This window comes from Lutra lutra, chromosome 10 (assembly GCF_902655055.1).
Source record: "Lutra lutra chromosome 10, mLutLut1.2, whole genome shotgun sequence".
In the NCBI taxonomy this organism is placed as follows: Eukaryota; Metazoa; Chordata; class Mammalia; order Carnivora; family Mustelidae; genus Lutra; species Lutra lutra.
Window position 1 is genome coordinate 99,322,950 of NC_062287.1, and position 24,667 is coordinate 99,347,616.

At 37.3% G+C, this 24,667-nt stretch overlaps 1 protein-coding gene and 1 pseudogene across 1 annotated transcript; one reads left to right on the top strand and one right to left on the bottom strand.

Annotated features, from left to right (window-relative positions):
- The first annotated feature begins 8,215 nt into the window (after positions 1-8,215).
- On the top strand, positions 8,216-9,133 carry LOC125078974 (olfactory receptor 4C11-like). Its single transcript, XM_047692276.1, has one exon. It carries the CDS (start codon positions 8,216-8,218, stop codon positions 9,131-9,133), a length of 918 nt encoding a protein of 305 aa, XP_047548232.1.
- A 4,040-nt stretch (positions 9,134-13,173) lies between these two features.
- Positions 13,174-21,316, bottom strand: LOC125079818 (solute carrier family 25 member 43-like; annotated as a pseudogene).
- Between the last annotated feature and the right edge of the window lie 3,351 nt (positions 21,317-24,667).

The window sequence follows — 24,667 nt, forward strand, 5'->3', positions numbered from 1 at the left end:
ACGACCCAGTAATATGGGGCTATGAAAATATTTTCACCCTTAGGTCAGTTATCAACTCTAATTTGGTAATTCAGTATCTTCATAGTAAATTAAAAGGAGTTGGAGATCATGTTTTCTTAAAATCTAAGATTCAATAAAAGATTATAAATAGAAATTACCCTTCAGGACTCTTGCCACTCATCCCATGATTTGGTAAATTTGTAAGGAATGAAAAAAAATATCTGAGAGAAACAGAAACAGAAACGTACACTATTTCAAGTGAGAAGAAGCTTACGTGTAGGATACTGATCTTTGTGATTGATGAAGACAACAGTCATGATTCAAGAATGGAAGAGATCAAGCATTCTCAGAAACTGAGCAATAGGAGTCCCTACATCATATGACTATGTTCTGAAAAAGAGGAACTCACACCTTGGATTTCATGACCCCACTTCCCCATCTACTCTTATTTATTTATTTTTTAAAAATTTTTTCTAGAGAAGTTATTACTCTCTGATATACAGATATAATTTAATTTTCCTATTTTTAGTTTTTTTGTCAGCCTCCTCTCATGGACTGTAAGCTCTAGGTGAGCCAGGGAATTATTTTTTCCTGTTTTTGTTTCATGATATATCATGATGTATCATATCTTTTACATTAATACACTAAGGTGTCATGTTTGGCAATGGAATGTAGTTATTACAGATATTAAATCTTGAAAATGGTAATATATTATTATTGTGTGTGTGTATATGTATGTGTGTGTATATATATATTCATATATGTGATATAGATATATATATTCAAATAGAAAATAAAGCCATTGTTCTCTATGTACTTTCTTATTCTTCACTCTCTGTCCATTCTTTCATTGTGTACAAAAGCAAATCTTGTTCTCAGTGATCTGAGTTTTAATCATAAAGTATTTCTGATCACATTAATATCATTTATTCCCTCAAATTTTCACTGTGTTAGTTGGGTTTATCTAGCCAGAATTTCTGAGTTATTCATTGGAAACCTTCCTTTGTAAGATGCAACTTTAAATGAACAGAGTTTAAATCAGGGCCCTGATTGATGCTAAGTTGAAGACAGAGTTGGCTCAAACTAGGACAAACCTCAGTTGACATTTGTTCTATTTCCACACAGTTTCCATGATGGGATGAGCATAGTCAAGTGAATTCAGGAAATCCTGGAATTGCTTTGACAGAACCTGGAATCCAGATGTCATCCAGTCTTTTGGTGTACAAGAAATTTAATGAGTGCTAAAGGTCATTTGACTCAGAGATTGAAGAAGCTTCAAGAGATTGTTGACTCACCTTCTTGCCTTTGGCCACTTCAGGATATTCTTGCAAACTACCCTCCAAAATTTTCCCACCAGAATGGAAAGCTTAATAATTCCTTCAAAAGTAAGAAGTTCATTTAGGACTTTGGACTGGGAAGTTTAATGCAGGGGCTTGTTCATTGTCCGTTATTGTTTTCCAGGCCAAGAAATCTTATGACATTACTCTGCACATCATATGAACATAAAAGAGATTTAGACTTGTACTTAAGAGATGTGGATTTAAGGCTCAGTTCTGTTACCAATTAGCTGTGGGAACTTTGTGGGGTATTTCACTTCTCTGGTTCTCAGTTCCTCATGTTTAAGTAAGATTAATAAAAACAAATGAATATTTCTTCTGTGCTTTCTCTGAGCCAGGGATTCATTATTTTCTATGTTAAATATTTTAAGATTTACAGAAGCATTTTAAAGGTAGGTCTTCATATTCCCATTCAATTGATGGAGAAGCTGAGTTCTAAGATCTTAAGTGACACACCAAAAACCTTCTTCAGGATTCTTCCAGTCCATTTGTGATAAAAGAGACCAGGTTTTGTGGTGTGATTTTCTCTGACATTTCTGTGAAATACCAGGGCTTGATGGTTGCCACTAAGCCTTTCAGCAAGATGGCAAGGCATTGTGCGATCTTTTGTGGGATCCTCTCACCTCCATTCCTGTCTCCACATTCTGTCCTTCCCCTGTACTCTTCATGACTCAGCTCATCCCCATCGAAGGTGCCTAGCAGATAGTGACACACTTGATAGTTGATATTTGGACCAAATATCCAGAGTGCTGGGTAATAACATGATTTGCCACATGAAAAGTAATTTTTAATGCAATCTATATCATCTTAAGTAGGTTATAACCATTCACAAACAACTTTCTTTCTGGTAGTTGGAAGGGCATGTATCTTTTATAAAATATTTTATTTATTTACACATTTATTTATTTATTCATTTATTTGAGAAGGAGGAGAGAGAGAGCAATCAGGGAGAGGAGCAAAGGGAGATGAACAAAGAAACTCTGATGAATGCAGAACAAGACACAGGGCTGGATCTCATGACCCTGAGATGATGACATGAACCATTATCAGGAGTCAGAGACTTAACTGACCGAGCCACCCAGGCACCCCAGGAAGGGCACATATATTTAAAAAGAAAAAGAAAATACAGAAGACAATACACAAGACATGTATTCAAAAATTATTTTTCTTTCTCTCTTTCTTTCTCCTTTCTCTCTTTCTTTCTCCTTTCTCTCTTTCTTTCTCCTTTCTTTCTTCTTTCTTTCTCTTTCTTTCTTTCTTTCTTTCTTTCTTTCTTTCTTTCTTTCTTTCTTTCTTCTTTCTTTCTTCTTTCTTTCTTTATTTCCTGTCTTCCTCTATACATTGACTTAAGAACATAGGTAAGATTAGGAGTGGGAGAACTGAACATAATATTAAAAATTAAGAAATAATGGGGATGCTTGGGTGGCTGAGTCAGTTGAGTGTCTGATCTTGATTTAGCTTAGGTCATGATCTCATGAGATTGAGCCCTGTGTGGGGCTTCACACTGGGCATGGAACCTGCTTGAGATTTTCTCTCTCCCTCTGCCCCTCCCCTCACAACTCCTGTGCACTCTTTCTCTCTAAAAAAGATGAAGGAAGGAAGGAAGGAAGGCAGGGAGGCAGGCAGAAGAAAGAAAGAAAGAAAGAAGAATGAAAGAAAGAAAGAAAGGAAGGAAGAAAGAAAGGGAAAGAAAGAAAGAAAGAAAGAAAGAAAGAAAGAAAGAAAGAAAGAAAGAAAGAAAGAAAGAAAGACTGGAAAATGTTATTATCAGTTGACTTTTCCTAAGAGAAAATTGGAAATTAAAGAAGATGAAAAACTTGCTTAACAACACATAGAAGATATTGGTGGGGCCAGGACACATGTCTGTCTACCAGACATACTTCATCTATCTAAGCCTTTAACTGGTTTCAACAATTTTCAGGCTTCTAGAAGAGATGGGTTTAAGCAAAGCCTATGGAGAAGAAAGCAGAGTTTTCTCTCCTGCAGTTCACAGTGAGTTGAAGCTAACTAATTGGCCCCAAAGCATGTGTTTGTCCATGGACCATCTGAACCAGTTAACACATTGGACATCCTTTGGGACTGGGTTGGGAGTAATGGTTTTCCTGGGGTTCCTGAGTCTGGACTCCTGCCTTAGGCATTTGTAAACTTGGGTGAGAATTGCCATAAATATGCAGTGCTGTGGAATAAATCAGTTACTTCATGTGTTTTCCAAAAGAGCAACTCTGAGAAGAGAAGTGGCTTCAGAAGAATTTATCTCTCAGAGTGCAGGGATAAAGTTCCTCCACAAAATTTTGAGGAACTGAATTAATAAATTTCTCTTTTTCATGAATGTCTCCCCTGCTCCAATCTAGGCCTTGTTTTTGTCTGACTTAGTGCTTCTGGGGAGGAACTGTGTGATGTAAGGCCACATGCAGAGTCCCCTTTTCTGCATAAACTCTCTACATCCCATCACCTCTTATGATAAAACCAGTGATAAACCTCAGTGAAGTATAATAGTTTGTATGTTTTATTCAAGGTTCATATGATTCACCTTCTAAGTAAATTGAAGTTGAAGATACAAAAAATTTATTCTATTGGAAGTCATCTATTTCCTCATAAGCAAAGAGGTAAGTTTTTCAGTCTGTCTGAGATCATTTCTTCACATTGCCTTGTCAAGACTGAGCTGATGGAATATATACTCAGAGTGTCTTCTAACAAATAATGAAGTTCCTGGACACTATTTCCACCCATGAGGAGCTGAAATGGCCCAGGGTTCCCAAGCCTTTCCTAGCCTCAGCAGAAGGCTTTACTACCTTTCAAATAATCTATGCTTAATGCAGGGGTGGGGTAGAGCAGGAAACTTCAGCACAGCATTGTGGCCAACTTGGCAGAAGTTTCTATCTTGAGGAGTCCCCTGATTTGAAAAGTTTTAGGTCAGTGGTGAAGTTTCTGAGATGGAATATAAGGTAGGAGAGCATTTTCTATACTCTTGGGTTTTTAAGACCTTTTTTAACCCCTTGTTTATGACGCACAACTACAACTTTTGTCTGGTTTTGGGGTGAGAGATCACGGGGTGGGTCAGGAGGAAAGAAGCTGAACTCTCCAGTGAAAACTTGGGTCAAATAACCCTCTCCACCATTTTTTTGCTCACCTGCCTTCTTTTGTGTCTTATTCCCTAACTCTTCAATGCCTGGTGTATGTTCACTTCCAGTCTCCTCTTTCCTGCTCTGACTGTATTCTGTATTTTCCCTGCCTTCCTCTTCAACATTATTCATTTGGGTATCTAATTTTCCATTTACCTCACCATGCAGTTTATAGAACCTGATTTTTGGAGTCAGGACCAGGAGTTAAGGTATCAGTTGGCATCCTCTGATGGCTCAGGATTTGTCTTCTCTTGGATGCAATCTACGTGATGATAGATTTTTTGTTTCATATGCTGACACGGCTGAATGCTAGAGAAAGAAAATGTTATCTAGTAGCATCCTGTTCTAGTTCTAGCCTGACTGTACTGTACTCAGTGAAACTTTCTTGATCACAGGTGAAACTCTGCATGCAGATTTCTCTGTGCATAAAGCAAGAGGCCACACCCTCCTTGCAAGAAAACATGCAGGTCAAATGAAATAACAAAAGAGGAATATTGTTTAAATGATGTTTGAAGATTATAGAGCAAGAATAATATATAATCTAGAATTGCCTTATTGAATTGTGATATATATATATATATATATATATATATATATATATATATATAGGCAGAAGGTTATTGACCTAGGAAAACCAAGGGAAGACTATTGGTACCAATATAATTTGAATTGTAAAATTTCAACAGGTAAAAGTAAAAATTAAGGATTATGGGAATAAAAAAAGCATGTTCTGTTAACATAATATCATCCAAAATCAGGGCGATAGGACAGTGTGGAGTGTGAGGAAATGATGACTGAATTCACTGATAGAACTCTGAGTGGTGGTGTTGATCTCACATAATGTATACATCCGTAAGTGCTAGTTTCTTCTTTTAATGCCCTCAAATTTTTGCTTTTTTTCAAAATTTTGCTTTTGGCCTTCTTTTTGTTTATTTAAAATAAAAGAAAATAGAACCACCTGACCTGGCTTTCATGACTGTCCATTATCTGCCCCCAAATTTCTCTGTTACAACCGTTTAATTTAATAAGACTATAGGCTTGTGGTGCTCATCTCTATGTTAACCTGAAGCTATGCATGTTTCACCCTCTATATTTTATGGACTATTCTCACCTAACTTCACAGTCAAGCCCTCCCTCCCTTTGGGTCCATCCCTTTTCTAATGTTTCTTCCTCTTGTTCTCCTTCTCCTTCTCCTCTTCCTCCTCCTCCACGTCCTCCTCCTCCTACTTCTTCTTCTTTTTAAGATTTTATTGTTTTTTTTTTTTGTTTTTTTGTTTTTTTGTTTTTTTGTTTTGAGAGACAGAACAAATGGGGGAAAGGGCAGAAGGAGAAAATATCCAAACAAACTTCTGCTGAGCATGGAGCTCAACTGGGGAGCTTGATCCCAAGGTCCAAGAAATCAGGAACTGAGTAAAAACCAAATGTTGGCCCTTTAACTGACTGAGCCACCCAGATACGCTAGGAATCTGATGTTTCAAAACAAAGTAATCATTATATATTCATTTCTTTTCTATAGCTGTCAGAGATCATTGGGACTGCCAATCAAAGCTTTTAATTATAATATCTTTAGTTTATCTTTCTACACTAATATTATTTTAGCTGGATATGACAATTAAGTTTTAAGTTTTATTTACATACAGAATTTTATTGGGATAAATGGAGATTTGAGTAAGTAATTTTAAAATATATATTATACTAAGTGAGTATAAACTCACTTATAAAGTGAGTATAAACTTATGGAATACTTGAGTTTCAGAGAACTGTTTTGGAAACTCCATTTACATATTTAGAACCCTTACTTCACTTCTTTGTAATTTTTTTATTTCATTGTTTTATTTTATTTATTTTAATTTTTTTTCTGTGTTCCAAGATTCATTGTTTATGCACCACACCCAGTGCTCCATGCAATACATGTCCTCCTTAATACCCACCACCAGGGTCACCTAATCCCCCACCCTCTTCCCTTCCAGAACCCTCAGTTTCTTTCTCAGAGTCTACAGTTTCTCATGGTTTGCCGCCTCCTCTGACTTCCCCCAACTCACTTCTCCTCTCCAACTCCCAATGTCCTCTGTCTTATTCCTTATGCTCCACAAGTAAGTGAAACCATATGATAATTGACTCTCTCTGCTTGATTTATTTCACTCAACATAATCTCCTCCAGTCTCATCCATGTTGATACAAAAGTTGGGTATTCATCCTTTCTGATGGTGGCATAATACTCTATTGTTTATATGGACCGTGTCTTCTTTATCTATTCATCTGTTGAAGGGCATCTTGGCTCTTTCCATAGTTTGGTGATTGTGACCATTGCTGCTCTGAACATTGGGGTACATATGACCCTTCTTTTCACTACATCAGTATCTTTGGGGTAAATACTCTGTAGTGCAATTGCAGAGTTGTAGGGTAGCTCTATGTTTAATTCTTAAGGAATCTCCACACTGATTTCCAAAGTGGCTGTACCAACTTGCATTCCCATGAATAGTGTAAGAGGGATCCCTTTTCTCCACATCCTCTCCAACACTTGTGGTTTACTGTCTTGTTGATTTTGGCCATTCTAACTGGTGTAAGGTGGTATCTCATTATGGTTTTGATTTGAATCTCCCTGATGGCTTTTTGAAACTTTACTGAGCAGCCAGTTCATAATCAAGGAAACTTTGTACATATGGAACCAAAATTCACTTGGTATTATCACAATGTGTGTAATTCTTATGTAGTTAACAATCTTATCTAGAGGTATACTATCCTTCCTGCTTGGTTGTAAAGAAGGTGAGGACAAATTTTTGTGCCATTTACATAGATTGTGGATGTGAGTATGCAGTTAGTACATACTAGAGGCTGATCTGATGTTGTTACTGATTCATTGAAGTATTGATGACTTATCAGAAAGAGTTTCTCAAAACACATACCAAAATAAATTCTGATTATTTGACATCAATATTAAAAGTTACAAATGTATTATAAGACAGAATAAAGATAAATTGTAGTAATTTCCTAAACAGAAGTAATAAAGGTTAAATTATTACCACCATGACCCTGAATCTGTGGAAGTAATTTCTTCTTAGAGCATAATCCAAACAAGATACTCAAGAGGTCAAGAATAATGGTTGCAAACTCATGTCCAAATCAAGGAATATGGTTTTTAAAAGGTAGTCTCCAAGTGTATATGTTTTAAAGTTATAAGGGATATTATTTTTAATATATACATCATATATGATTATATATAAATATATATACATATATAAACATATACATTACAAATATATATTATATATATTTATGTTATGTATATAATGCATATTATATATTACATGCATTTAATACACATGACTGTATACTTATTAAAGTATCTGTTAGAGTGTCTAATTGTCAAATGAAGAAAAGGCTTCAAGACATTAAGGTCTTCTGATCAAGATCATAGAGCAAAGTCATTAGTTCTCAGAACTTGGCGGACTCACAATTACTTGGGAGCTTAGTTATCCCTGAAAATCTCAGTCCACATAAGAGGACCTTCAGTTAATGCTCATGGTTAAATCATGGACATTAACATTAAAAGAACAGAATAAAACACAAAAACAAACCAAAAAACCCCCAAGGTTTTCCAAGTGATTTCAATATATGAAGAACTGAGAGCCATTGGTTTATGTGTTGATGGAATTAGAACCATAAAAGTGCAATTCTGAATCAATTTCACCACTATTGCCAGGTCACTCTTTCTCCAAATTTCTCTGCAGATGAACAATTTCTACACTCACTGTAATGATGGAGTTGAATAGCAGTGTGAATGAGTTCATTCTGTTTGGGCTAACACGGGATGTTCTAAAGGAGAAAGTTGTGTTTGTGGTCTTCTTGTTTCTATACCTTGCAACTCTGTTGGCAAATTTACTGATTGTGATGACCATAAGATACAGCCGGACACTTGGGAGCCCCATGTACTTCTTCCTCTTCCACTTATCCTTTGCTGATGCCTGTTTCTCCACAACCACTGCTCCTAAGATGATAGTAGATTCTGTATCTGAGAAGAAAGTCATCTCCTACAATGAGTGCATGGCCCAGATTTTTGCTGTTCACTTCTTTGGGTGTTTGGAGGTCTTGGTGCTCGTCTTCCTGTCTTTTGATCGCTATGTGGCCATTTGTAAGCCCCTGCGGTACACAACTATCATGAGCCAGCAAGTCTGCGATACAATGGTGAATCTAGCCTGGGTGGTATCTTGTATCCATTCTTCTTCACAGATTTTCTTGGCTTTGAAACTACCATTCTGTGGACCCAATGTTATTGATCATTATTTCTGTGATATGACACCTTTGTTGAAACTTGCATGCATGGACACTTACACAATCAATTTACTCATAGTTTTTAACAGCGGGGCTATCTGCATGGTAAGTTTCATAGTCCTGCTTACCTCTTATATTGTTATCTTACATTCTCTGAATAACCAGAGTGCAGAAGGAAGAAAGAAAGCCCTCTCTACCTGCACCTCCCACATTATTGTTGTCATCTTATTCTTTGTCCCATGTATATTCACATATACTCGTCCTGTAACTACATTTCCAGTGGACAAGATGGTGGCTGTGTTTTACACTATTGGGACACCCTTGCTCAACCCTCTGATTTACACTCTGAGAAATGCAGAAGTGAAAAATGCCATGAGGAAGTTATGGTGCAACAAACTCTGACTTGAAATGGGGAAAAAAAAACCCCAAAAACAGAGGACTCCAATGTCTAATTCTGTAACAAATTAAATAAAATTGGGCTGATAGAAATGGAAAAAAAAAGTTTTCATCCCAATATGGACAATTGGATCTTCTCCCAGTAGGATGCTTGTAAACATAGGTGGAATGACCACAGAGCACAGATCCATTTCATTTTAAGTCAGCATCTTAGAGTGCCACACTATCAAATACAGTAATATTTGAGGGAGATAAGCCCACTTCACCTTTCTGCTGTCTGCAGAGCAGATTGTGAGCCAGCTTTTGTTACATCTATCACTTTACCTCCCTCCTATGTATATTATTCTGGCTTGTGTTTCTCTTTTCCATGGTTCTGACCTGGGTTGAAAAATTGGCCACTAATTTTGACAGACCTATTTCATTAGCAAATCAGTTTTGACACTCTAAATCTGGATCTTATCTTTTCTGGCTCAGTGATGAATATCTCCAAGTCAGTACAAGAAGTTGATGATCCCACAGGACCACACATATCAACTAATTAAGCCTCTATTTGGTGCTTATCTTCCCTTTGTAACATCTGTAAAAACTGGCCTTTTTTTTTTTTTGTCTCTTGAGCATGTACAAGGAGATAACTCATGACCTGCTATTCAAATAGTATAATTCTAGTTATAACAAATATATTTATTGTATTGATTTACAATTTTTATGTACTATAATTTTTTTCATTGTTCATCATGTTTATCATTATTTGCTCATATTCTTAGTTTCATATACATTTGTCATGTAAATCCATGGGTATTTCACTAATTGTTGGTTGGTGCATTGGGGACAATTTATCCAATTCTGAGAATTACATTATAGAAAGCAACACCTCATGGATAAGTTCATACATATGAGAAAAGCAACAACTGACAGAGAAAACAGAGCAAATGTCACAATATTTCATCCAAATGGGAACATGCAAGAAAATGATTCACTGACTAGTGGATAAGATTTCTTGGTTGTCTGGCCATGGCATGTACAATTCTGTTTTAGGAGAAAGGTTTCGGGCTATGGGTTTTTGAATTCTACCTGTATTAAACAAACTTTGCCTGGTAATTTGCCTTCCTACAGAGATTTTTCCTCCCTAGAGAGAAAAATATTGACTAATGACTAGAATAAGCACTTTGGTATTTTGACTTTTATTTTTCATGTAACTCATAAGATTTACATTTTAGTTCAGGTACCATTAACAACTGAGTATGGACAATAGCAGTCAGTCCCTGTGAGAGTGGGCAGTGAGTCTTTCTCAGAATAAATATAATCAAGTTTGCTTTCCTACAGATTTGATGACTGGAGCTTGAAGTATGGCAGATCAATCCATCTAAGTCCATTCTGAGAGACTTTGCTTGAGTATGCTTCCGTGAGGATAAGGGTCAACTTTCAAACTCTGACAATACAAGTTTGGAAGATTTATTTAAAGTTTCTTTCCTGTACTAAAAAAATCTCTCAATGTACAAATCCTATTTGAGTTCCTGGCTAACTGAGCCTGTTAAGCATCTGACTCTTGGTTTCTGCTCAGGTCCTTTTCTCATGTGTTGTGAGACCTAGCCCCTTGTAGGGCTCCATGCTCAGTGGAAGTCTGCTTGAAGATTTTCTCCCTCTGCCTTCCCCCCTACTCTCATGGTCTCTCTCTCTCTATTTCTCAAGTAAATAGATAGATCTTTAAACAAAAGGCAAAAATCCTATTAATGATGAGGCAGGATTTTCTTGGTGGGTAACATAAGACATCAATAAGCTACTTGTCTTGCCACCTTTGCTATTAATTACTATAATTTACTATTGCTATAGAAACAGAGGGGAAGAAGAGAAATGAGAAGAAAGGAGAAGTAGTAATGAAAGTGATATTATGAAGGAGAGAAAGTTTTTCACCTTAAGTTTTAGGAACTTCCATTAGGAGAATGTTTGTGGAAGGTCACTGATGATCAGGGAGCTTTTATTTATTTATTTATTTATTTATTATTTTTTCTTTTAGTATCAATTCGGATTAGCTGAGATTTCTCTGAAAGTGCATTCATTTAGGAAACTAAAGCTCAGGGGGAAAATTTCATTTCATAAATCATGTTAAAAGTAAATTATAATCAAGGGTTTTTGTGGCTTTAAGTACAATCTCTATGCTGATGACTCATTTATATTTTCACTGCAGACCTCCTACTTGAAAGTCAGCCCTGTATACTCAACTACTTGCTTGATACTTTATATATCTAACAAATATCTTTATATTTAATGATTGATTTTTTTCCCTTTCAAAAATAAATTTTATATACCAGAAACCTATGTGTGTATAAATATCAACATCCTCGAAACCTGTGTGTGTAAATTAACAACTTAATAGTAGATACTTTTAAATTCATAAGTAGGCACTATTTGAAAAGACAGTTATATAAACTTGACGTACAGTCCTCAAGGTGGAACAATCTGAAATCTGATTTTTTAAAAAGGTAGTAGATGATTAACCTAAAGCATTTTTGTCCATTTACCATTTTTGTTTTTGATATGTGTCAAATGTTCTTTTTGGTTTGTTCTAGGGATCTAGGACATTTTGTGAGAATAACCTGACTCAAGAATTTATTTTCAGAGTAGGCTTGTAAAGCAGGTTAAAACTGCATAGAATTCAGGTAACTTAAGCTCTACATGACTTCACCTGGAAGATCTTTTTGGGCATAATTAAGCAGTCATGGTAAAAACTGCCTTCCTGAAACACAAGATTCCTGAAACATCTAAGCCTGGGCTGCTTCACCTTTACATAAGGAGGTATGATTCTACTAGAATAGTGATAATTTTTAAATGTTAAATATTTTCATTTAGTTTCTTATAAGGCATAATTCATACTGTGGTCTGTGTACTCAGAAGTCAGCAAAAATTATGAATTCCAGAATGATTGTATTGAGAAGTCTAGGGTCAAATTGAGTGAAACTAGGCTGATGTGGTTCAGCGCAAGCTGTGATCCTGTCGCTAAGCTCATGATGTGGTATCTGCTCAGCCACATCAACTATTTGTTGTTTTGAGGTTTCAGGAAATTACCTTTCTTTGGTGTTGTACAAATTGCACATTTACGTTCTGAGTGAAAAAGGAGATTTCATTACTGTTAGATTTGCTATCACATCTGGTGAAATTCCATGATGAGACAGTCGTATTGGGAAACCTCCCCGTGGTACAGGTGTTCACAGGGACATCAGTTTGAGCTCAGAGGTGGTATGTGGCTGAATTCTTCACATTTCCAATAGAAGCAGCCAATAATATCCTTTTGTCACTCTGTGTGTGCACAATAAGAGACAACGTGTACCTGTGAATATGACATACTTTCAGTCAGTACACTTCTTTTTTTTTAAGGTTTTATTTATTTATTTGAGGGAGGGAGGGAGAGAGAGAGAGAGCAAGCACACAAACAGGGGGAGCAGGATAGGGAGAAGCAGGCTCCCGGCCGAGCAGGGAGCCTGAATCAGGGCTCAATCCCAGGACTATGGGATCATGACCTGAGCCAAATGCAAATGCTTTAATGACTGAGCCATCCAGGTGCCCCCACTTCTTTAAAAAAATATTTTATTTATTTGGGAGACAGCAAGAGAAAGTATGAGCATGGGGAAGGGCATAGAAAGAAGAAGAAGTAGATTCCTCTATGAGCAGGGAACCTGATGCAAAGCTTAATCCCAGGAGCTTGGGATAATGACCTGATCTGGAGTCAGATGCTTAACCAACAGAGCCACCCAATCACCCCTCAGTCAGCACACTTCTATTTGATTTTAAATTATTCATTCTTTAGACATAAAAGTTGTCCTGTTTTGAAGAACATTATTTTTTAAGTAGGCTCCACACCCACAATGGAGACAAACAAAGGGCTTAACTCATGACCTTGAGGTCAAACTTGAGCTGAGGTGAAGAGTCATATACTCTTCCAGCCTTGGAGTTAATTTATATGTCAGAGGAGACACGATGCAACAATTTCAGTAAAGATAAGTTTCTAACTCAAAGTTGCCAAACATAATTCCAAAAATATGGAAGGGTCTTCAGTGAGTTGACAGTCCATTCTAGAGCCCCAGTAGCCCTGACGCTTTCACTGTCTGTGGGAAGCAGGCCATTCCTCCTGAGAAATGAACATCTACTCCTCCACAGTGAGGAAGCTAGAGGCTCTGAGATTTCACCTTTCTTTTCACCATGTTGAAGGCAAAGGAGAGGGTCTGGGTCACCTCAGTAGCGAGGCAGACACTGGCAATGTTCTAGAGGAGAGAGAACTGAGCTCAGATCCAGTCCTGATATTCTCTAGGATCATGGAAACTAGCAGAGAAACAAATAGAACCTAAAACAGTCAAGGAAAATCCTTGATAAAGTCCAAAAACCCTCCCTATTGATAAATAGTAGAAAAAGCACAATGGATCCCCTTGTAAGATGATTCCAGCACATTCTGTACAATTAGCCTGGATTTGATGAGGTCTCTTAGAGGTATCACAATGTGGAAATCATGCCTGCCAGACTCCCAGCCATGGTGGCGTCCACTGAGAAATATGGCCCAGGCCATCTGTGAACAGCACTCAATTTGTGGTAGGCCTGGTGTTGTAGGGGAAGAGATGCAGGCATGGACCCATGTTTCCCTTCCAGGTCCTAGACACCCTGTGTCTCCAGGACCCCTCCAAAGGAACCACCACCAGGCTAAGCACCCCCATTGACCTCATCCCAGCCAGGGAGACCAACAATACTGATTATTATGGCAGTCAAACACTTGTGGCCTTCCCCAGAAAATTCTATCCTTCTAGTTTCCCAGGCCAAAAACATGGGAGTCCAAAAAATTGATAATATCACAGCTCACACCTAACCTGTTAGGAAAAAACAAAACAAAACAAAACAAAAAACAAACAAACAAAAAACAAAAAACAAACAAAACAACAACAACAACAACAAAAGCAAAGCAAAAATAAAAAAACAAAAAACATTTGTTTGCCTTCAAATATATGTAGAATATAATCTGTTTTACCACCACGTCTCCTTCCATCCTGTTATGAGCTTCCATCATAAATAATAGTTTTGAACTCATAATTCTCCCTACTTCCACTCTTGCTCTGCTAAGTCTATTTCCAGCACAGCACACTTTGCTGCTTAAAACCCAGCAGTGATTCCCTTTTGCTCAGAGAAAAAAAAAACAAAAAACAAAAAACAGAAAACAAACAAAAAAACCCCACAAAACACCAAATTCTTAAAATGATTTGATCTTCTGTTGCCACTTTGGCCTTTTCTAAATTTCCATTCTTGCTCCCTTGACCCAGACATATTGGCTACTTTGTAATTTCTTGAGGACATCAGGCAGGCTTTCCCTGGTTAAAATATTGCTGCTTGCCCAGTAGCTTCATCTACTTATGGCATTATTCTATTCTCTCCTCAGTGAAGCCTTTCTTATGCTTATTTAATACCAAATTCCTACAGCATGCCTCAGCCCTTTTTTCTTTTTTGACTTTCCTTCTTTCTTCTCCTTCTTCTTCTCCTCCTCCTTCTCCTCCTCCCCCCTCCTCCTTTTCCTTCTTCTGTTCCTTTCTTGTCTATGTTACTTTTGGGCACTCTCTTCACTCAATGGATCCCCTTTAATTTTTCCTGAAGTGCTGCTTTAGTGATCACAAATTCTTTTAGTTTCTGTTTGTCTTGACAGATCTTTATCTCTCCTTCTATTTGTCTCTCCTATCTATCTTATTCTCCTTCTATGACAGCCTTGTGGATAAAGTATTCTTGACTGCATAGTTTTTCATTTAGCACCCTGAATATATCATGCCAGTCCTTTCTGGACCGCCAGGTATCTGTGGATAGTTCTGCTGCCAGTCTATTATGTTTCTACCCATGTAGGTTAGGGAACTCTTGTCCTGAGCTAGTTTCAGAATTTTACTTTGTCTCTGAAATTTGCAAGCTTCACTATTATATCGAGGTATTGACCTATTTTTATTGATTTTGAGGGAGATTTCTCTGTGCCTCCTGGACGTGAATGCCTGTTTTCTTCCACAGATTAGGAATGTTGTCACATATAATTGGCTCCAAAATACATTCTTCCCCTCTCTCTCTTTCCTCTTCTGGGACTCCAAGTATTCTAACATTGTTTTGCTTTATGATATTACTTATCTCTCAAATTCTTTCTTTGTGATCCAGTATTTTTTTTACCTCTCTTTTTCTTGGTTTCTTTATTCCCCATCACTTTATCTCCTATATCACTGATTCTCTCTTCTGCCTCATTTATCCTAGCAATTAGAGACTGCATTTTTTATTGCATCTCATTAATAGCTTTTAAAATTTTGATGTGTTTAGCTTTTAGTCCTTTTATTCCTCCAGAAATGGATATTCTAGTGTCTTCTATGTTTTTCTTCAAGCCCAGTTGGTATCTTTATCATTATTCTGAGCTTTATTTCCAATATCCTGCTTATGTCCATACTGATCTGGTTCCTGTGTCATTTTGCCTCTTGTTTTCTTTTCTGGGGTGAGTTCTTCCATCTTGTCATCTATCCAGAGAAGAATGGGTGAATGAGAGAATAAAATTCTAAAATAGCAACAACAGCCACAGAGAAGTATATACTAAACTAATCAGAAGAGAGAGAAACCGGTCAAGAAAAAAGAGAGAGAGAGAGAGAGAGAAAAAGAGTGTGAGCGAGAGATATCAAATATGATGAAACAGGTGAACAGAAGAAAGCAATTTGCTAGACCCTGCGTGTATTTTGATTTGTTTTTTAGAAAAGAACTAGATTTCAAAATTTTCAAGAAAGAAAAACTTAACATATATTCAAAAATAAAATTAAATACAATGAAAGGATAAATGTATCCATAAAAATGAAAATGAAAAAGACTTTAAAAAACATCAAAAAACCCCCAAGAAATTAGTTGAAAAAAATATATAAATTGAAACACTAAAGAATCATGAGAAAACAAACAAACAAAAAACAAAAAAACAAAAAAACACAAATTCTATATACTTTTTCCCCCAGTGCTAGAGTTTAGCATTTCTGTGTGATCAATAAACGATGTTAGCTGGATGCTCCTGCTGGTCTTCAGGGGAGGGTCCTGTGAGGCTGATTCTCAGGAGTCTTTGCCCTGGGTGGAATTACACTGCCTTACCAGGGGTCTGGACTCAGTGAATGTAGGCCAGATTTTTCTATGTGGCTTTTGTTCCCTGAAGGCTTTCCCCACTACTTTAGAAGAAGAGAATTAAAATGGCAGCATCCTGATTCTAGCTTGGAGATATATGGTCATGCTCCCCACTCTTCAGTGATCCCTCAGGGAAAGACAGTTAATCACTCTGGTCTTCCTGGTTTTACACTTTATGTTCACCTATTCGGTGACCAGGAATTTCTATTTCAGACATACAACACCATTTCTCGTGTCCAAACATTATAGACTCCTGTGGCAAGCACCAGTGCTGTTCCTACCAGGGAGGGGCAAGGGGAAATCTCTCCATGGTTCTGCCAATTGCTGGGCCCCTGATAGGTGACCGGTCACCAGACTGTGCTGCAGTTTTCAGTTTATGGGAACACTGAATAGAAAGCTGGCACCTGGGCTCATTATTTGCAATTGTTTTCCCTGCTCCAATGCCTGGGAACTATGCTGCATTAAGACACCTTTCTTCTTTTTGTGACCCTGGGGATTCTGAGACTACATTGTCCCAGCTGGGATTGCTTCACCTCCTCAGGGCTTTTCCAGCAAACTTCTAAAATTCTAATTTTGCTTTACAAAATTAGACTGTTGCTTATACAATTTTCTAGTACCAAGCTTACTGAGGCTCCCTCCCCCCATGTTTTAGTTTCCCATAGATTTCAGTGGATTCATGTCTCCACACCTCCTACCTTGCAAAAGGTGGTCACTTTTCCATTTGTAGAATTGTAACAATTCTTTTCTCAGATCTCTGGGTGATTATTGTGGATGTTCAGAATGATTTGATAGCTATCTAACTGATTTCCAGGGACCAGATGAAATTAGGGTCCCCTACTCCTCACTGTCTTAACCCTCTCTCTAGTCTGCAGATTTACAAAAGTTGTCAGAGTAGTTTTTATGGAGGACATCACATTTGAGTAAGCCCTTGAAGGAGATGAGGGAGTCAGCTGTGTAGATATACACTACGGAAATGTGTTGGAGTGTTTGAGTCCATGGGAACCCAGAAAGTATTAGATGAGGGGTCAGAGAGGGGGTGGTGGGTCCAGATCACGTAGAGCCTTGTAGCTTGCATTAAGTGACTTCAATTTTGATGAGAGCAAATTGGTACACCAGTGGAGAGCTTCAATCAGAGGAGAGATAAGACTTGACTCATCTATTGTGTCTGATATTAGTATTGTTCCCGTACCCTACCTTTCTTTTCCCCTCTGTTTGCATGGTAAATATTTTTCCATCCCTTCACTTTCAATGTGCATGTATCTTTAGGTCTGAACTGACTCTAGCAAGTGAGTCCAACAATCCAACAAGAGTCTATAACAATTGTAAATAATCTATTCAACAAACATGGATGCACCTAAATACATAAAACAACTATTAACAGACATAAAAGAAGAAATTGGCAGTAATACAATAACGGCAGTAATACAATAATTACTATTGTATAGTAATACAATAATAATACAATAATAGCAATAATACAGTAATATAACACCCCACATAGACCAATGGGCAGATCATCCAGACAGAAAATCAATAAGGAAACAGTGGCTTTGAATGACACATTTGACTAAATGAGCCTAACAGATGTATTCAGAGCATTATATCCCAATGTTGGTGAAGATACATTCTTTTCAGGTGCTTAGAAAACGTTCCCCAGAATATATCACATGTTAGGCTACAAAATAGGTCTTAGTAAATTCAAAAAGATTGAAATCATGTTATACATCTTTTTTTTTTTAAAGATTTTATTTATTTATTTGACAGAGAGAAATCACAAGTAGGCAGAGAGGCAGGCAGAGAGAGAGGAGGAAGCAGGCTCCCTGCTGAGCAGAAAGCCCGATGTGGGGCTCGAACCCAGGACCTGGGATCATGACCTGAGCCGAAGGCAGCGGCTTAACCCACTGAGCCACCCAGGCGCCCCTATACATCTTTTTTTGACCAGACTGGTATGAAACTAGAATTACCAACAAGAATAAATGTAGAAAGAACACAAATATGTGAAGGAAAATACCCTGCTTCTAAACAATGACTTAAGCAGATGATCCTCTTTCTGGAATAGTGTCAGAAGGTCAGTAGTAGCCTAATGCTACATACAATGCCTGTGTTATTCACCTCACATCATCTCATTATGATGGCATTTTATCATCTTACACCATCACAGGAGAAGGGTGAGTACAGTACACTCAGGTATTTGGAGAGAGAGAGAGAGAGAGAGTGAGAGAATGTGTTCAGATAACTTTATTTACTGTTTATTGTGGTAATTTTCCTATTTTATTATTATTGTTGTTAATCTCTTACTATACCTAATTTATAAATTAACCTTTATCTCAGGTGTGTATGTATAGAAAAAACATTGTATATGGGGGATTCAGTACTACCCATAATTTCAGACATCCACTGGGGCTCTTAATACACATTGCTTCCCCCACATAAGGAGGGACTAATATATCAGAGATCTGGCCCAAGCAGGAACTGAAGAAAAATTTCAGGAAGAAGTACCCAAATGTTCATGGTCCTCATTTTTGCTATGATGAATTTTCTCCCTCAGCCTGCATTCAAGACCTTTTGGGGGGTCCACTCTGATCAACTGACAGAAGAAAAAAAGATTTGGGTCTGCGATACAGAAAATTCTGCTGTGATATGTGGGTACATCTCAAAAGTGAATAGATCTAGAACTACAGCTCCGTTCTGGAAAATCCATGAAGTTCAGTGTTGAAGGGAAAATCTTTCAATAGGTAGAACTTTAAGCAATGCACCTGGTGTTCATTTTATTAGAAGAAGTAATGGTCAGATGTACAATGTATATTTTGATTGATTGAAAAGTTTGATTAGTCAGGGACATGAGAAAAACATTATTGGAAAATAGGCAACAGGAAAATGTGAGGAAGAGCCATGTTTCCGTACCTTACTAATGAGTAAAAACACACAAAAATATTTTTGTTTCTTGTGAATGCTCACCAAAGAGTGACCAGCAGAGTGGGGCCCCTGGGTGCCTCAATGGGCTAAGCCTTTACCTTCAGCTCTGGTCATGATCTCAGGGTTCTGCAATCAAGCCTGGCATCAGACTCTCTGCTCTATGGGGAGCCTGCTTCCCCCTCTCTCTATGCTTGCCTCTATGCCTACCTGTGATCTCTCTCTCTGTAAACTAAATAAATAAAACCTAAAAAAAAAATAAACCAAAACACAGAATGACCAGCAGAGGAGGGTTTAAATAATCAAGTGATCAAGTGGATAGGATGAACCATTTTGTGCATACAAGTCAGCCTACCCCTAGCCATTCCTATATTCGCCCAATGGGCTCATGAGCAAAGTGGTGGCAGAGATGGAGGTTGTACATGGGTTTAATAACACAGACTTCCACCCACCGAGGCCAGTGTGGCCATGACCACCAGTAAGTGTTATATCTTCCAGTACCAGAAGCAACATTGAATCCTCAATATGACATCATTCCTTGGCATGATCAGCCTGCATGCAGGCTGATTACTTTGGACTTTTTCCATAAAGGAAGGACAGTATTTTGTTCTTACTGGCATAGACACTATCTTTGGATGTGGATTGGTTCTCTGTGCATGCCGTGCTTCTGCCAAAACTACCATCCACAAAATTAGAGAATTTTTTTATCCATCATCATAGTATTGCACACAGCATTGCCTTTAATCCATGACCTCACCTCACAGCAAATGAAGTGCCACAATGGTCCCATGCTCATGGAATTCACTGTTGTTACCATATTTCCCACTATCTTGAAGCAATTGGCCCAATAATTTGATGGAAGTTCCTTTTGCAGAATTAGTTATAGTATGAACTAGATACCAGTACTTTCCAGGGTTGGAGCAAGAGTCTTCAGTTCTCTGGAAGGCCATATATGCTCTGAATCAGCATCCATGACATGTTGCTGTTCCATAGCCAGGTCCTGTAATCTAAGGATAGAAATGGGAGAGGCACCACATATTATTACCCTTATTGACACACTAGGGAAATTTTTGTTTTCTGTCCCCTTTAAGTTATGATCATCTTGCTTCTAAGTCTTCATTCCAAAGGGAGAAATTCTTGAAACACAAAGACATAGCAAGATTCTATTGAAAAGAATGTTAAGACTGCTGTCCTACCACTTTGGGAAGCTCATGCCTTTGAATCAATAGGCAGAGAAATAAGCTATTGTGCTGTTTGGGGTGATTAACCCTGGAAGGCAAGGGGAAATGGGACTACTACATAATAGAGGTAAGGAAGAGTATATCTAGAAAACAGGATATCCCATAGGACTACCCTTAGTATCACAATGCTCTGTGATAAGGTCAATGGAGAACTACAACACCCCAATCCAGTCATAATTACTAATGACACAGACCCTTCAGTAATAAAGGTCTGTATCACCCCCCAGCTAAATAATCATGACTAGCATTTGTGCTTGCTGAAAACACAGTGACTATAGAATGAGTAACAGAAGAAAGTGATTACAAATTAATCATGTGACTGTTACAAAATGAAGACTATAATTATTTACTCCTTATGAATATGTGTGTGAATATGTATAAAGCAAGTATCTTCGTTTTCTTCCCTTTCTTATTACCTTATCAGGTAACAGAAGATATATTGGCTTTCTATCATAGCATTTTAGTATTTTTATTTTACATAACAGTATGTAATTTACTGAATATCAAGGAGAAAGTAAAAATCACCCCCCTCAAAAAAAAATTACCTTCTTTACTTGTGGAGGTTTTAGTGCATTTTCAGCTGTATGCAGGAGAGTTGTTATGACCTTGTGTTGTCTTTATTTTTTTATAGATCTTATTTATATATTTGACAGAGAGAGCACAAGTAGGGAGAGAGGCAGACAGAGGGAGAGAGAGAAGCAGGCTCCCTGTTGAGCAGAGAGCCTGAAGCTTAACCAATTGTATCACCCAGGTGCCCCAGGACAAGAGTTTTAATATATGAATAACATAAACTAAATGTCAAATATAATATTGATCATTTAAAAATTTAATTATGGGATGCCTGGGTGGCTTAGGAGTTTGAGCATGTGCCTTCAGCTCACCTCATGATCCTAGGGTCTTAGGATGAGTCCTGTATAAGGTTCTCAGGTCAGCAGGAAGCCTGCTTCTCCCTAAGCCTCTGCTTTCCCTGTTTGTGTTCTCTCTCTCTCTTTGATAAATGAATGAATGAATGAGTGAATGAATGAATAAATAAATAAATCAAATCTAAAGAAATTAAAGAATTCTATAGTTTACTCAGTGCCCATCATGATAAGTTTATTCTTAACTTTTATTAATTTTTAAGATTTATTTGTTTATTTCAGAGACAGAGAGCAAGTGGGGGGAGGACAGAGGGAGAGAGAGGCAGAGAAGCAGACTCCTTGCTGAGTGCAGAGCCCCATGAGGAGCTCAGACCCATGATGCTGAGATCATGACCTAAGCCTTAAAACCAGAGTGGAAGGTTTAACCAACTGAGCAAATTAGGTGTCCCTTAACTTTTCTTGTCTTTGATGAACTTGACAGTTTTGAGGAGAGCTAGTCAGACATTTCCTATAAAAACCTTCACTTAGGTTTTGTCTGACATTTTACTCAAGATTGGACTGGAGTTATGGGTTATTGGGAGAAAGGTGACAGAGACAAAGTGTCATTTACATCACATCATGCCAGTGGGTACATATTTCACTGTGACTCATCACCATTGGTGTCAATCTTAATCACCTGATTGAGGTACTGTTTGCAGCATTTCTTCTCTGTGAATTACTCCTCTCGCCCCATTTCACAATGTGCCTTTTGGAAAGAACTCACTTGTGTACAGTCCACAAAGAAGAGATTGAGAGTTAGCCTATGACACTTTGAGAGCAGAACACCTACAAAATCATTAAGGATTCATTATTAGGGGAGATTTATCTACAATCCCCTATTTATTAGTTACTTATTTAAGTGGTTACATCATTAGGAACTTGTGCATTTTTAAAACTATGAGTCATATTTAAATTCACTGTCATTTATTTTGTTCCTCAGTTTTTTTCCAGTTTTTGGCACTGGGAGCTCTTCCCATTGGCTGTTGTGTCCCTTTGCCATATTCTCCTCACAGTGCGAATGTGCTTGTGTATGTGTGTATCTGCACTATCACTTCCTACCTTCTATCAAAACATCAATGCTGAAAATCACTCCCCTAAAGATTGCAGCCCCTTAAAATCCTATTAAGAATGGGTGGGATCAATTGTTTCCCACATCATTTTCAGTAATGTTTGTTAAGATACATTTTTTTAAAATATTTTGTTTATTTATTTGACAGACAGAGATCATAAGTAGGCAGAGAGGCAGGCAGAGAGAGAGAGAGGAGGAAGCAGGCTCCCTGCCAAGCAGAGAGCCTGACGTGGGGCTCAATGTGGGGCTCGATCCCAGGATCCTGGGATCACGACCTGAGCCGAAGGCAGAGGCTTCAACCCACTGAGCCACCCAGGCACCCCTTGTTAAGATACATTTATCTTTGTTAATCTAATAAGTGAAAAGATACATAGTTGACATTTAAATTCTGAATGTATTTATATAAATGAAATTTATTATATTCTCACATTATTTTTAATAATAAGAGTTTTTTTAATCAGTTCTTTTGCCCATTTTCATTTGCATTATTTTAAAGATTTTATCTATTTAGAGAGATTGAGAGTGAGCAGAGAAAGAGACAGAGGAGAGGGAAAGAGAGAATCTTAAGCAGGCTCCAAAGCAGACATGGAGCCAGAATAGGACTCAATCCCTTAACCCTGAGTTCATGATCTGAGTGGAAATCAAGAGTCAGATGCTTAATTAATTGAGCCACACATGTACTTTAAGCACTGTGTTTTTAAAGACTGATCTCTGAAATTTATTTATATTTAAGAAAATTGTGCTTTTGTCTGAAATACATGTTGTAAGTATATTTAAATGCCTTGGTACTTACACATTTAATTGTGTTACTACTTAAAAATATATGTGATGAGGACAGAGAATGTTATTCCACTGTTTGGCACCTATAAATAAATATTAGTTCCCTTCCTGTTTCTATCTTCCCTTACTAAAGTCAGGATATGGGACACTCAAGAATCTAGATTACAGGATCTCTATTGAAAAATTGCAATGAATCTTAGAACACTGATAAAATAAAATAAAATTTTAATTAATTGATTGATTAATTAGAAAAAGAAAAGTTTCAGCTATGATTTGGAACTTCCTTATCTCACTTTCTAAATCCCTGGAGCCTAAGGAATAACACAGAAGACATGGGGAGATGGAGAGGAGAAGTGCGTTGGGGAAATTGGAGGGGGAGATGGACCATGAGAGACTGTGGACTCTGAAAAACAGTTGAGGGTTTTGGAGGGGTTGGGGGTGGGAGCTTGGGTAATCCTGGTGGTGGTATTATGGAGGGCATGTATTGCATGGAGCACTGGGTGTGATGCATAAACAATGAATTCTGGAACACTGAAAAGAAATTAAAAAAAAAAACAAGTAAAAATTTTAAAAAATAAAATAAATAAATCCCTGGTGTTTAAAATAACATGAAATTTTGAAAGAATATTTTGATTTATGCCAAATGTTCTCTATTTATCATTTATTTTAGTCTCAGTCTTTCCTTATATCTTATGAAAATATGCTGAAAGACCCATTAAAATGCTGAACAAGGAAAATAATTTAACTTTGGACAACATGGTATAATTTCAAAAGTACAAAACTTTATTATAGAAGCTGAATTTAAACTACAAGCAACTAGAAATTATACAGAGGTAAAGTAAAAGGAAATAAACTTAGTCAAGCTAACAGATTAAAATGAATTTTATGATGGACTGAACCAATTAATTGTTCACTGCAAAAAGGTGGTTTGTTTCTCCCTTGTCCTCTCTCCCTCTCTCTCCCTCTCTGCTAGGTCTCATTAAGGGAAACACCATCAAATGTTTCTACATCATTCATTGAATGTTCATAATATTTACTAGAAGACACTTTATAGCTGAACTACCAGGTTCAAGTAGTGTGAAAGGGCATTTTGTAAATCATACATGAGTTTTCTTCATTTGGCAACATCCTGTCCTAAAAGGATTTTGCTATAAACTAAAGAAAGACATTCAGTTCATAAAGATACCCTCTCATACCAAATCCCCTAAATTAATATTTATTATGCCTGAAGAAACAGGTACTCTCTCATTATTGATATATTTTATTGTTCCCATAAGCAATCAGGTGAATAGATGGTGAATAGATATTATGATTTCCACTTTATTCAGAAGAAAACAACATGGGAGGTCAGTGATTACACACTGGTAAGTGGCCCTTCCATGATCAAGCATATGGATTTGACCTGCAAATGGAGTATTCATTTCCTAATATTTCTTTCTTTGCAGATTAATTATTACCTACCTGCACTTTCTCCACTTTGCCTGAAATT